Below are 11474 nucleotides of genomic sequence, written 5' to 3' on the forward strand. Positions count from 1 at the left end.
GTCAAACCCCAAAAAAAAAAAAAAAAAAAAAAAAAGTGGAAGAGGCCAGATTTAATCCCCAGTAAATTTTAAAAACTTCTCAGAAGATGGAAGATGGCTTAAAATACTGATGGTGATGTTCCTTCTTATATTATTTGTTTTTTTCAAAATTTTCCCCAGGTAATTTTATTTCAGAATGGAGAAAAGTGCATGTAATTTTAAAGGAAAAAGGAAAAACTAAAGGCTGAGATGCTTTGCAGTCTTTTCAGACTTGGACATTTGCCCCACATCTCCTTATTAGATTGCACTTTTCGCTCGAACTGATTGCACTTGAACTGATAATGGGGAAATTTTTCTTTTTCTTTTAGAAAAATGTTATAGACTTCCTGGCTCCCCTGAAGCCAGTGGCCGTTCGGATAGTGAGAAATGCTCACGGGAACAAAACAGGTAAGGTCGCGGGCATGTCTGGGCAGGAGAGAGCAGGCGCCCCAACCTTTGTAGCCCTGGGGACCGGGTTCAGGGGAGAGTTTTCCCACTGGCCAGGGCAGGGTTGGGCTGACTCGAGGAAGCACGGCCTAGAAGCCCCACGCATAGTTCACGGTAGGGTTTGTGCCCCTGTGAGAGTGACCTGGCAGGAGGCGGGCTCAAGTTCAGCTCCCTGTGCGGCCCGGTACCTGACAGTGCATGGTCCGCGGTGCAGGGACTGGGGACTCCTAGACCCAGATATACAGGTCAAAGGTCAGGGCCACTTGTTTACAGTAAAAGCTTTGAGGACAACCTCTCACTCTGTCTCTCTCTCTCTCTCCCTCTCTTCTTCTTTTTTTCTCTCTTTTTGTGGTCCTCAGTTCTGTGGATGTGATTAAACTGTTTAGGACTCTTGTCCCTGCCCCTGGCTGCCTGGGTTTTACCTGTACCTCCTCACCCCAGCCTCTGCTTACCCACAGGCACTCCTGCTCCCTTAGGTTGACACCCACAGGTCTGCTGTTGCCGGGCAGGCGTGCTGGCAGGTGGGGCCCTACCTTCCAGCCTGTGTGCTGCGCTATCCAGGCTCCGCCCTTGGCCGGTGTCCCCTAACCCCTGGCCTCACAGCCCTGGGTCTGGCTGCCCCGAGGTGGGGATCCCGGGGGAACTGGGTGCTTGCCACCAGCCTGTTGCTGGCCAGGCCAGGGGAAGCAGTGGCAGAATGGCCACATCCAGACCGAGGCCGTGTGGCCGTGAGAATCCAGCACTGCAGGGTGGTGGCATCCTAGGCAGGAAGAGGCTGCTGGGAAAAGCGATGGAGGTTTCCCAGGCAGCACTCGAGGAGGAAAGTGCTTGTGCCTCAGGGTTTCTGGCCCCTTCCTGGCCTGTGCTCCCTTCTTCCCTGGCCGCCTCTTAGCCCCAGGGCCCGCTCACCACGCTGATGCATGCGACTGGCCTTCCTGCTGTCCTTGCACACTCATTGGGGTGCAGTGGGGGGGCAGGAGAGAGAGCCTGGCCTCACATTCCGGTCCTCTGACTTGGACAGGGGAGACAGCCTCGGCGTCCATGTCAGCACTGTAGGCTGAGCCTGTCATCCTGGAGGGAGTCAGAGCTGACGCTGGGACAATGAGAACCACTGTGAATGTGGTCAGGGTGTCCCCCCGCTTGGGGACCAGACAGAGAGTGGAAAGGAGCATCTTGGGGCTGCCCAGGCTGAGAGAGAACCATCTGGGGGCCGCTGGAGAGAGCCAGCATGGAGCAGCTCACTTTGCGGGTAGCCAGCGTCCCTGCGGAAGAGCTGGGAAGAACCAGGGTGGGGCCTCGGGCCTTGGCCCACTGGGCTTTGGGCAGGGAGGGCGGCGCAGATCAGCACGGCCCCCAGCTGGTGGAGCGGCCTGGAGCAGGGCCTGTAGAGGCTGTAGCACTCCCGGTGTGAGCTGGGCCCTGTGGCCGTGGAGAAGAGCAGGAGGGGACGGCATGGAGGATGTTTACGGGGTAGATGAGGTGCATGTGTGGGGGCCGAGGGAGAAGGACTCGCAAAGGGAATCTGAACGGCCTCGTGACGGAGACAGAAAACCCACGGGCTTTGTACCAGGTTGCACCTTTGCCACATAGCCCTGTGCCCTCTCCTGTGTCACCTAACGGGGCCCCTGGTGAGGGGAGGGCGTGGGAGGCCTCCCAAGCCCCCATTTCTGCACAAGTCAGGCCTCAGGAGCAGAGGGGTCCCAAAGATGGCTCCTGGTGCTGAGCTGGACACAGTTCTGCCACCCCTGGCAGAGAATGTGGTGGGTGGGAAGAGGCGAGGAGGAGGCCGAAGACCTGCGTGTGACACCTGGTGCCTGGCGTCTCAGCCACAAACCAGGCCTTGGGGTTTGATTGCCCCTCGCGGGGGCTGGGCCGGCCTGGGCAGCATCCGTTTGTTTTCGGAGATTTAGCAAAGATGGGCTCCCCGACTCTGCACCCAGCACAGGGCGGGTGTCCCTGTGACTCCCACGAGCTCACCTCTGCCGTCATCCTCTCAGGGTACATCTTTGTGGATTTCAGCAGCGAAGAGGAAGTGAGGAAAGCGCTGAAATGCAACCGGGAGTACATGGGTGAGGAGCGCTGAGTGGGGCGGTCAGAGGGCATGCGCGTGCGTGCGTGTGCATGTGTGTGTGTGTGTGTGTGTGCGCACGCGCCCTCGGCCAGGCACTGCTGTGGGCACCAGCAGTGCAGCAGTGAGCAAGGGGAACACAGTCCCTGCCCCTGCAGCTGCCACAGCAGGGAGATGGACGGTGAGGAGTAAAGGAGCAGCCGCTGTATGGGGGAAGCAGCAGGCGAGACTCCCGTGGAGTGTGGCAGGGGCTGACCGTGTCTGTCACAGGAGTGCATCTGCTGTGGCCTGGCCGAGGGATGACAGTCCCAGAGTCGGGCAGGTGTGATCTCTGATCTGTCCCTGGTCTGGGAGTGATTGGATCCTGCCGTGTGTTCTCAGGAAGCCAGAAACTTGGTGGGAGGTGTCCTCGAGCTCCTGGGGTGCGTGTGGGACACGAGTGATAGGAGAGCTGCTTAAGCGCACGGATGCAGCAGACAGTAGAACCAGAGATCCGGGCCTGGAACTCAGGATGTGTCCCTGTGGTCTGGGGTGGCCCAGGTCACAGCTGCACTGCCCCAGTGAGGTTCCTTGGACCCAGGCTGCACCCCCGTTCACCTGGGCTAGGGCGTCTGGAAGACGGCAGAAAAGAGCCTAGACTCACCGGCAGAGGTTTCTGTAATCCCCCACCCCGGCCCTGAGCCCTGTCCTCTTGTAGGTGGACGCTATATCGAGGTATTCAGGGAGAAGCAGGTCCCCAAGGCCAAGGCGCCCCTGAAGGGCAGCACCAAATCTTGGCAAGGCCGCACGCTCGGGGAGAACGAGGAGGAGGAGGACCTGGCTGACTCTGGGCGGCTCTTTGTGCGCAACCTGCCCTACACCAGCACGGAGGAGGACTTGGAGCAGCTCTTCTCCGCCTACGGTAGGCATCCCCTCCAGGCCACCAGAGCGAGACACGGGGCTCCAACGCAGCCTGAGCCAGCTCCTGACCTCGGAGCTCCAGCCTGCATCTCCTTTGTCCCGATTGACTCTGGGGCTTGCTGTCCCTGAGCTGCCACAGGCTCAGACTTGTCTCCTGCCGTCCGAACTCCAGCCCTCCACTCCTGCTCTCTCAATGTAACGCTGTGGGGGTGGAGCTGTCTCCCTTGCTGGCCACATCCCGCCTGTCCACGCCCCTTGGCCCAGGAAACCTTTGCTGCCCAAAGTCTTGTGTGCAGCCCAGCTGTTGGCAGTGGGGGCCGGTTCTGTGCTCACCCAGCTGTGTCCTCACACACATCCTTGTGTGCCTGTAGCTCAGCTCGGTCACGTAGGCTGTGTGGGTGTCGAAGGGAAGGAATTTGGCCTCTGAGAGGGACAAGGGCTTGGTGCCCGTGTGGGCCCATGGTTTCCTGGAGGCCGGTCAGGGTCTGCGCAATTGCATGGAAGCGGCAAGAGGCCCCGAGCTGTGGGCAGGGGGGCGTCATCTCTGGCCAGTGTCCACCCGTCCTGCTCACCAGGTTCTTCCACGTGGGCTGGGCAGGGGGAGGGGCTGACCGCGTGTCACCTGTTAGCATGTTCCATCCTGGCCAGATGCCCTCATGCCGTGGTCCAGTGAGAAGCCAGTACGTGTGCCGTCTGAGTGACAGGCTGCAGGGCGTACCTAGAGCTTGGTCACCCTGCGCCAAGTGGCCTGAGGGACTGACATGTCTCCTGTCCTCAGGGCCCCTGTCGGAGCTGCACTTCCCCATCGACAGCCTGACCAAGAAGCCCAAGGGCTTCGCCTTCGTCACCTTCCTGTTCCCAGAACATGCCGTGAGAGCCTACGCGGCTGTGGACGGGCAGGTGTTCCAGGTGAGGGCTCAGGCGGTCGGAGGGCTGTGGGCGTGTGTGCATGTGCGCACATGTGTCTGGGTCTCCGGCCTGAGAACCCGCGGTGCCTGCTAGGCTGTGACCTCAGAGAGCTGCTGCGGGTTAGAGTGAGACCCTCCCCTGGGGCAGGGCCCACGCCCCTCACCGACACTGAGAACAGCACCTGGCACAGAGTGGGCCCACAGTATTTGTTGAGTGAATAAATGTGTTTTTTGCTGCCAGAAATACCTCCTTGGCTGAGGCTGAGGCAGGAGGATCACCAAGTTCAAGCCCAGCGTGGGCAATTTAGAGAGACCCTGTCGCCACAATTTTAAAGCGGGGGCTGGAGGTGGAGGATGTAATCCAGTGTGCAGGCCATGAGTTCAATCCCCAGTTCTGTAGAATAAAGAAAAAAGAAAGAGATTTGCCGTGGGCGAGGACAGTGACTGCTTAGGGTTGTGTAGGGTGCTGTCCTCATCCGGGTGTCCCCAGGGGAAGGGCTCGGCTCACCCTAATCCCAGGCTGCCTCGTTGCTTGGTCCTTTCTTCTTCCTTTCTGTTGCGGTCACCAGGCCACGTCTTCCCACTCAGATGCATGGGGCCGGCTTCCTTCCCCCTTCCCCGGGCCTCATCAGCCCGGTCAGTGCGCAGTCACCCTGCTGGCGTCCCCGCCCCCCAGTCACAGCCTCCGCCAGTCGTGGGCATCCTCGGGCTGTCCTTCACCCCTCACCCCGCCCCACAGGGCAGGATGCTGCATGTGTTGCCGTCCACCATCAGGAAGGAGGCCAGCGAGGAGGCCGCTGCCCCGGGGTCATCTTACAAGAGGAAGAAGGACTCCAAGGACAAAGCCAACAGCACCAGGTCCCTGTCAGCGGGCAGGGGCCTCCGAGCCCCTTTGCCCGGTCCTTTTGCTCTCTGCAGTGGGTTTGGTCCAGAGCCTCCCCGGCCTCGGTTTCTTTATCTGAAATGGGGCACGCAGTGCGGTGCCTCAGTTGTGCGGTGTCGGTGTTGTGTGGCACAAGCCCGGCCCAGAGATGCTGGTTGACACCTTAGAGCAGCTGGTGCCACTGTCTGTCCCGGCCTCAGGCCTGTGTACTGAGCCCGGGAGGGGAAAGGCGGACCCGGAGTGCATCTCCCACCCAGCCACCCCATGACGCCCCTGCCTCTGCCCCTCAGCTCCCACAACTGGAACACGCTGTTCATGGGGCCAAATGCCGTGGCCGACGCCATCGCACAGAAGTACAATGCCACCAAGAGCCAAGTGTTTGACCATGTGAGTGGGCCGTGTGCACGCGCGAGTGTCTCCACACGTCGTGTTTTCAAACGCGCATATCCAGCAGCAGGCGCCAGCCGCATGGAGTGTCCCCAGTCCGGTGACAGGCGTCCACTGCTGGGGCCCGTTGCTTTTACCCTCCGCCCCAGACTCCCAGGGCCAGGGCTGTCAGAAGTGGAGCGCACGCTGCCTCTGTGACTGGATTCCCATGGCTGTGTTGCAAAAAGGCAAAATTATGAATGATTTTAGTAATACATTTTACTGAATATATCCAAAATATTACTTCAACATAGGGACAGCGTTAAATAGAGTTACCAGGTATTTTTCATTCTTTTCTTTCATATTAAACCCAGTGTGTTTTTGAGACTCGGCACCATGCTGATTTGAACTTGTCCAGTTCCTGGCACGCCGTGGCTCTGTGGCTCATGGCCTAAGTCGAGGGGGGATGCAGGGCTCGTGCACCACCTGTCCCCTCTGAGCCACAGCGCCGGGATGGAGAGAGTCCCCAAGGAAAGACCCTGGGCGTGAACCGTGAAGCCTAGGGCAGTGTGGGCAGGCAGCAGGGCCACACAGGAGCAGGAACTGTGGGGTGAGGGGCTGGGGGTAGGAGCCCTCCGAGACCAATGTCACAAACTGCGGGAATAGCAGGCCGGGCAAGTAGGAGAAGCAGCAGAGATCCACTGCCTGGAAGGAGAAAGGGGCAGAGGGCAGCGCGGGAGTCTGGAGGGGTCCGTGAGGTCCCAGATGTTCTGGGTGTGACATGGCAGGCCAGAGCCTCCAAGCACATCAACTATTGATGGGCCGTGGGCGCTTCCTTTCCTCTTCCGACAGGAGACCAAGGGCAGTGTGGCTGTGCGCGTGGCCCTGGGGGAGACGCAGCTGGTCCAGGAAGTGCGGCGCTTCCTCCTCGACAGTGGGGTGTGCCTGGACTCCTTCAGCCAGGTGGGTCCTCGCTGCCTTCCGGCCGACTGCCACTGGAGCCTTATGTAGGGGAATCCTGCAAGCTGGCTGGTCATGTGTCCCACCAAAGGGCAGGGTACCCCAACTCCCGCCCTGTGAGGGCCTGGGCACTTGCTGCTTCCCACAGCCTTGGTGCCAGGCAGTAGGAAGGAGCCCTGGGCATGGAGGCACAGCCCTGTCACAGGAAGCCCGGCTGGGGTGTTCTGGAAGGTCCAGCTAGGGCTGCCCGTCGGGATCTGTGTCTCACAGGCCGGGGGCTGTGATGAGGCTCATGAGCCATGGGCGCCTCCCCCAAGAGTGGCCCCTCATCCAGGGAACCAGTGCGCCTCGGCTCTGCTGCCCTGGGACCCGAACACCACTGATCTGTGCTGGTGCCGGGCTGAGGAGCCCCTCCTGTTGGCCCATGCATGACTGTCCCCCACCACCCCCACCTGTGCAGGCCACAGCGGAGCGAAGCAAGACGGTGATTCTGGCCAAGAACCTCCCGGCAGGCACCCTGGCGGCCGAGCTGCAGGAGATCTTCGGCCGTTTCGGCAGCCTGGGCCGCGTGCTACTGCCAGAAGGTGGCATCACAGCCATCGTGGAGTTCCTGGAGCCCCTGGAGGCCCGCAAGGCCTTCAGACACCTGGCCTATTCCAAGGTAGGGCTGCCGAGCCATGGCTTCGTGTGGGCAAGGACCAAGGGCCGCTTTGGGCTCAGGACACGGGAGCTGCCGGGCCAAGCATGGCTCCTGCCCGGCTCGGGCCTCCCTGGGCTTCCGTTCCCAGGCCACCTTGACATCCCTCTTGCTACTCTCGCTGCCCTGTACCTACAGGAGACGAAAGGCAGTGCTGTCCCTGCGCCTGTTTCCTAATTCTGGGTTACAAAACAGGGAAACAGTGGCAGTAGATTGGTTTTCTGGGGCTGCCGTAACCAGTCAGCATGTGAACTCAGGCCTGCGGCAGCAGGAACGTCTTCTCCCACCACGCTGGCAGCGGAGTCCAAAGCCGAGGCATCGCGGGTCCAGGCTCCCCGGGGCTCTGGCCCAGTCTGTCCCCTGCCTCTTCTGTTCCGGTCGGGTCCCGGCGCCTTGGCCTGTTGCACCCTGCAGGCCCCGCCTCCCCTTCTCACATCCCCTTCTCCTTTGGGCCTGGCGTCCCTCTGGGCTCCTCCTACAAGGACACTTGGGATTGGCAGCCACCCTCAGTCTCACCAGGGACCCTTCCCTAGTGACCTTTGCAGATGAGGTCCCATTCACAGGTTTCGGGGGGTCAAGAGGTGACTGCGTGTTTGGGGAGCCACTGCCCACGTGCTAGAGTTGCTCTGTCCCTGCGAGCAGGAGTGGTGATTCCCATCCTCTGCTGCCCCGGGCTGTGACAGTCCCCTGCTCAGGGCTCGGTACCCACTCAGCTCCCAGGTCAGTGCCTGACCCCCAGCACAGTTAGCAGATTTGAACCCCATTTCCCCTGACTGGGGACGCCCAAAGAAACGCAGTCACCCAAACACTGTGGCAGTGTGCGCAGCAGGTGTCTTTGTTTTGACAGCGTCTGTTCCTCCAGCTCCTCCCATCAGTATCTGTTCCCATTCTGCACATGGGGCAGCTGAGGCCCAGTGACCCTGAGCCACAACAGCCACGGAGTGGTGAATCCAGGGGCAGGAGCGCCCACCTGTCTCTCTCCCATGCCTGTGTTTTCTTCAACCCAGTGAGGCATGTGTGAGGCATGGAATCTGAAGATTCTCAAAGAGCGTAGTCGCCAGGGCTCCCTCCCACCCCATCCTGTCGCTACCCAGTTGCCTTCTGAGGCTGCTGTTTCGGTGTCTCCTTTATCCTTGAAATAAACCAAACAAGGTGGGCAGACATCGGCCTCCCCCTTGAGCCCTGAGGTCAGCGTAGGCCTGGGTGTGGCTCTCGGGCCCTTCGGCCCCCTCGGCGGAGTGCTGCCCAGAGGCCTGCAGTGTGGATGCCCTCTCTCCGCAGTTCCACCACGTGCCCCTCTATCTGGAGTGGGCCCCCATCGGCGTCTTCTCCAGCACAGCCCCGCGAGACAAAGCACCCCAGGACACACTGGCACAGCCTTCAGGAAAGGACGGGGCGGAGCCAAAAGCCGGTAAGAGCAGCATCTGAGCTCAGGGCACGGAGCAAGGGGCAGCTTGACATAGTTCCTCAGGCCCCAGTGCGGGCCAGCAGGTCTGAACGTCAGAATAGGGTGCTGTGCCAGGCGCCCAGCTTTTAGTTTGTCGGTTAGAGGTTGTGAGGAAGAAAACCTAAAATCTGTTAATAGGGATTCAGGGCAGAGCAAGTAGAAACCACCTCTTTGATAGATGGTTCCTGGGCCCCTATAAGTGACTTTCCTGCGTCCTTACACAGCACCCCCTCATGTCCAGTGGCTGCAAGGCAGAAAAGGGAAGGGCAATGGAGGCCTCTGGGGACAGCACAGGCTCCCTTGGACCCCAGCTAACACCTCACAGCTGGGTCGAGTCGGCATCGTTGGCATTTGAGGCAGGACAGTGCCCCCTTGCCTGGCCTGCTGTGCAAATGCCAGACCTTTCTCACCCCTGGACTTCACCCAGGGTGTGTCAGCAGTGTCTGGTCGCTCCCCTTCAGTCCCAATGCCACCCAGGGGTGGTGCAGCCTCCAGAGAGAACCGTTGAGTCTGGGATCATGACCGTGTCTTAGAGTCCGAGACCCCAAGGAAAGTTTTGAGGACTGTGGAAGTCATTTTACCAAGACATTAAGCTCTCACCAGTAGTGGCAGCCCCCCCAAAGAATTACCCCCAGCACAGTTCCATAGTAAGTCCCCTGTCCGCTATTCCCCATTGTTCTCATGTATTTCTTTTTTGGTTTTTTGGTGGGTTTTTTTGTTGTTGTTTGTTTGTTTGTTTGTTTGTACCAGGGATTGAACACAGAACCTTCTGTTTTCGAGGCAGGCAGCAGAACCACTGAGCTAAATTCCCAGCCCCTGTTATCATGTATTTCTTTAAAAACAAAACAAAACATGAAAAATAACATTTTTACAGCAAAGAAAAAAAAAAAAAAACAGGTGGTGAAGAAGCAAAATTGTCAGGTGAAATCCACAGCAAGTGCTATCCCTGTCCTTGTCCACACAGCTGACGTCCCGTCTCTCTGAGGGTCTCAGGACCGGCCCGCTGGTACACGGCATCTGGGACCCTCAGGTCTGGAAGCCTTGCTCTCACAGGAAGGAGAACTCTCGGGTCGCTTTGCCCTCTGATGATTCAGGGTATCCCAAGCCATTGGGTCAGTGATGACTTAGTAGAAACCTTAAGGGCCCCCGAGCCCCATTTACAAGTCAGCTTTGCTATTGTCAGGAAATTTTCTACGTGATCCTGGTTTTTCCTGATCTGCCATGACCTTACCTTGGTTCTTGGTTCTTGGTTCCTACCTTTGAGTCTGCATGTGGCTCTGTGGCCCAGAATGAGTTGTGTGAAACACAAGCTTGGCCAGGGTTCAGGGTGCTGAAGGCGAGCCTGAAGGGGACCTCTTCTTCCCTGCTGTGTCTGCTATGCCTAGGTGGCCATTTCCGTGTCCATCCGAGTGACTCCCTCCCTTTGCTGTGTTGTGTTCTTCTGTGACACAGGTTGCCACACGTATTCTTTTGTTTGTTGCACTTGTTTTGAATCCAGCTATGAACCCTGAAGGCAGGGCAGGCTGTCTCCTTCCCTGCTGGGGCCACACACACCCCACCCACACCCACACTCGGGCCCAGGCGTAAGGTGGTTCCACAGGTGTGTGTGAGAGTGAGTGACTGCGGGAAGTGCCTTGGTCACACTTGTCACACTGTCTGAGGTCTCAGCCCCTGGCACACGTGAGGTTTAAAGGTTGTTAGCCAGCCTCAGCACCCGTGGTGACAGCCACTCCGCCAGCCACCATAGCAGAAGCAGCTCCTGTTTTGCCCACCCCAAGTGCTCCTCGACTGTGTCTCACATGCCTCTCCCTTCCTGGTGTGGCAGTGTCTGAGTTTGTTTGCACTCAGAAGTCCCCTGCCCCAGCTGGCCTGGGAGCCTGCCCACCTGGCAGGGGCTGGGTGGGAAGGGGCGTGTGCCCACAGCGGGAGTCTCTGTCTTCCTTCCGTGGGGCTCAGGCACAGTTGGCCCTGTCCTCCCTGGCTCTGTACGGGCAAGCGTCTCCTTTGGAGGCTCAGTTTCTGTGTCTAAAATGGGGCAATGGCCACACGGCTCCTGGGGGCCTTGTCGAGGTTATAGGGAGATGCTCTGTGCAAATCCCCTCTCCTCCCATGGGCTGGGAGCTGAGCGGCAGTGTCAGAGTGCACAGAGGAGTCCCTTTGTGACACAGACCCTCTGCCCCAGGGGCTGTCGGGCTGGTGCGAGAGGTCTCCGGTGGCCCTGGGTGCAGACCCAATGGGAGAGCCAGAGACTCAGATTCTGGAGTCAGAGCGCACCCTGCCCCAGGCCCAGGTCCAAACTTCAGTGTCCCCGACATGCCGTACTGCTCAAGGGGGCCGCTGGCTGGAGGAGGGCCCAGAAGTGCAGGTCTGTGCTTGTGCCAGGCCCTGCCAGCTTTGCACCCTGTCTGGGCTTCCTCTGAGCCCTCGGTGGGCCCTGCGCAGCCCCTCCCTGTCCCTGGTCCCCTGAGCCTGCCTCCTTGCCTGCTCCCACCCCCCTCGCCCCCACACCTGTCCCTGAGATCCCCTCATCCCCACTCCCCTTGGCGCAGGAGGGAGAGGCGGAGCTTCTCCTCAGCAGCTGCTCCGCTCCGTGCACCTCCTTTCTCCATGCCAGCCTCCGGGGAGGGGGTGGCGTGTTTTATCTCCCCACCACCAAGACCCTCACCTCCAGATAAAGGGCTCAGCGTGGGGGAGCTCGGCAAATCTGCTCGCCACTGATAACAGTCTGTGCTGCCAGCCCAGCCCCGAGCCGGCTCGGGGCGGGGAAGCGCTGTCTGCGG

At 59.6% G+C, this 11474-nt stretch overlaps 1 protein-coding gene across 3 annotated transcripts in view; it reads left to right on the forward strand.

Annotated features, from left to right (window-relative positions):
- Window positions 1-11474, forward strand: part of Rbm19 (RNA binding motif protein 19) — a 98081-nt gene that overhangs the window by 11626 nt on the left and 74981 nt on the right. For all 3 annotated transcript variants that reach the window (XR_776368.3, XM_010604112.3, XM_010604113.3), the window contains 9 exons: window positions 348-426; window positions 2463-2534; window positions 3231-3434; window positions 4212-4342; window positions 5081-5199; window positions 5515-5611; window positions 6443-6553; window positions 7011-7211; window positions 8529-8658. Coding sequence is in view for 2 of the 3 variants with exons in the window: in XM_010604112.3 (XP_010602414.1) it covers window positions 348-426; window positions 2463-2534; window positions 3231-3434; window positions 4212-4342; window positions 5081-5199; window positions 5515-5611; window positions 6443-6553; window positions 7011-7211; window positions 8529-8658 (1144 nt within the window). In the remaining variant the exon portion in view is untranslated. The remainder of the gene's footprint in view (window positions 1-347; window positions 427-2462; window positions 2535-3230; window positions 3435-4211; window positions 4343-5080; window positions 5200-5514; window positions 5612-6442; window positions 6554-7010; window positions 7212-8528; window positions 8659-11474) is intronic.

Source organism: Fukomys damarensis, unplaced genomic scaffold (assembly GCF_012274545.1).
Source record: "Fukomys damarensis isolate Sample0158 unplaced genomic scaffold, DMR_v1.0_HiC HiC_scaffold_12, whole genome shotgun sequence".
Classification (NCBI taxonomy): Eukaryota; Metazoa; Chordata; class Mammalia; order Rodentia; family Bathyergidae; genus Fukomys; species Fukomys damarensis.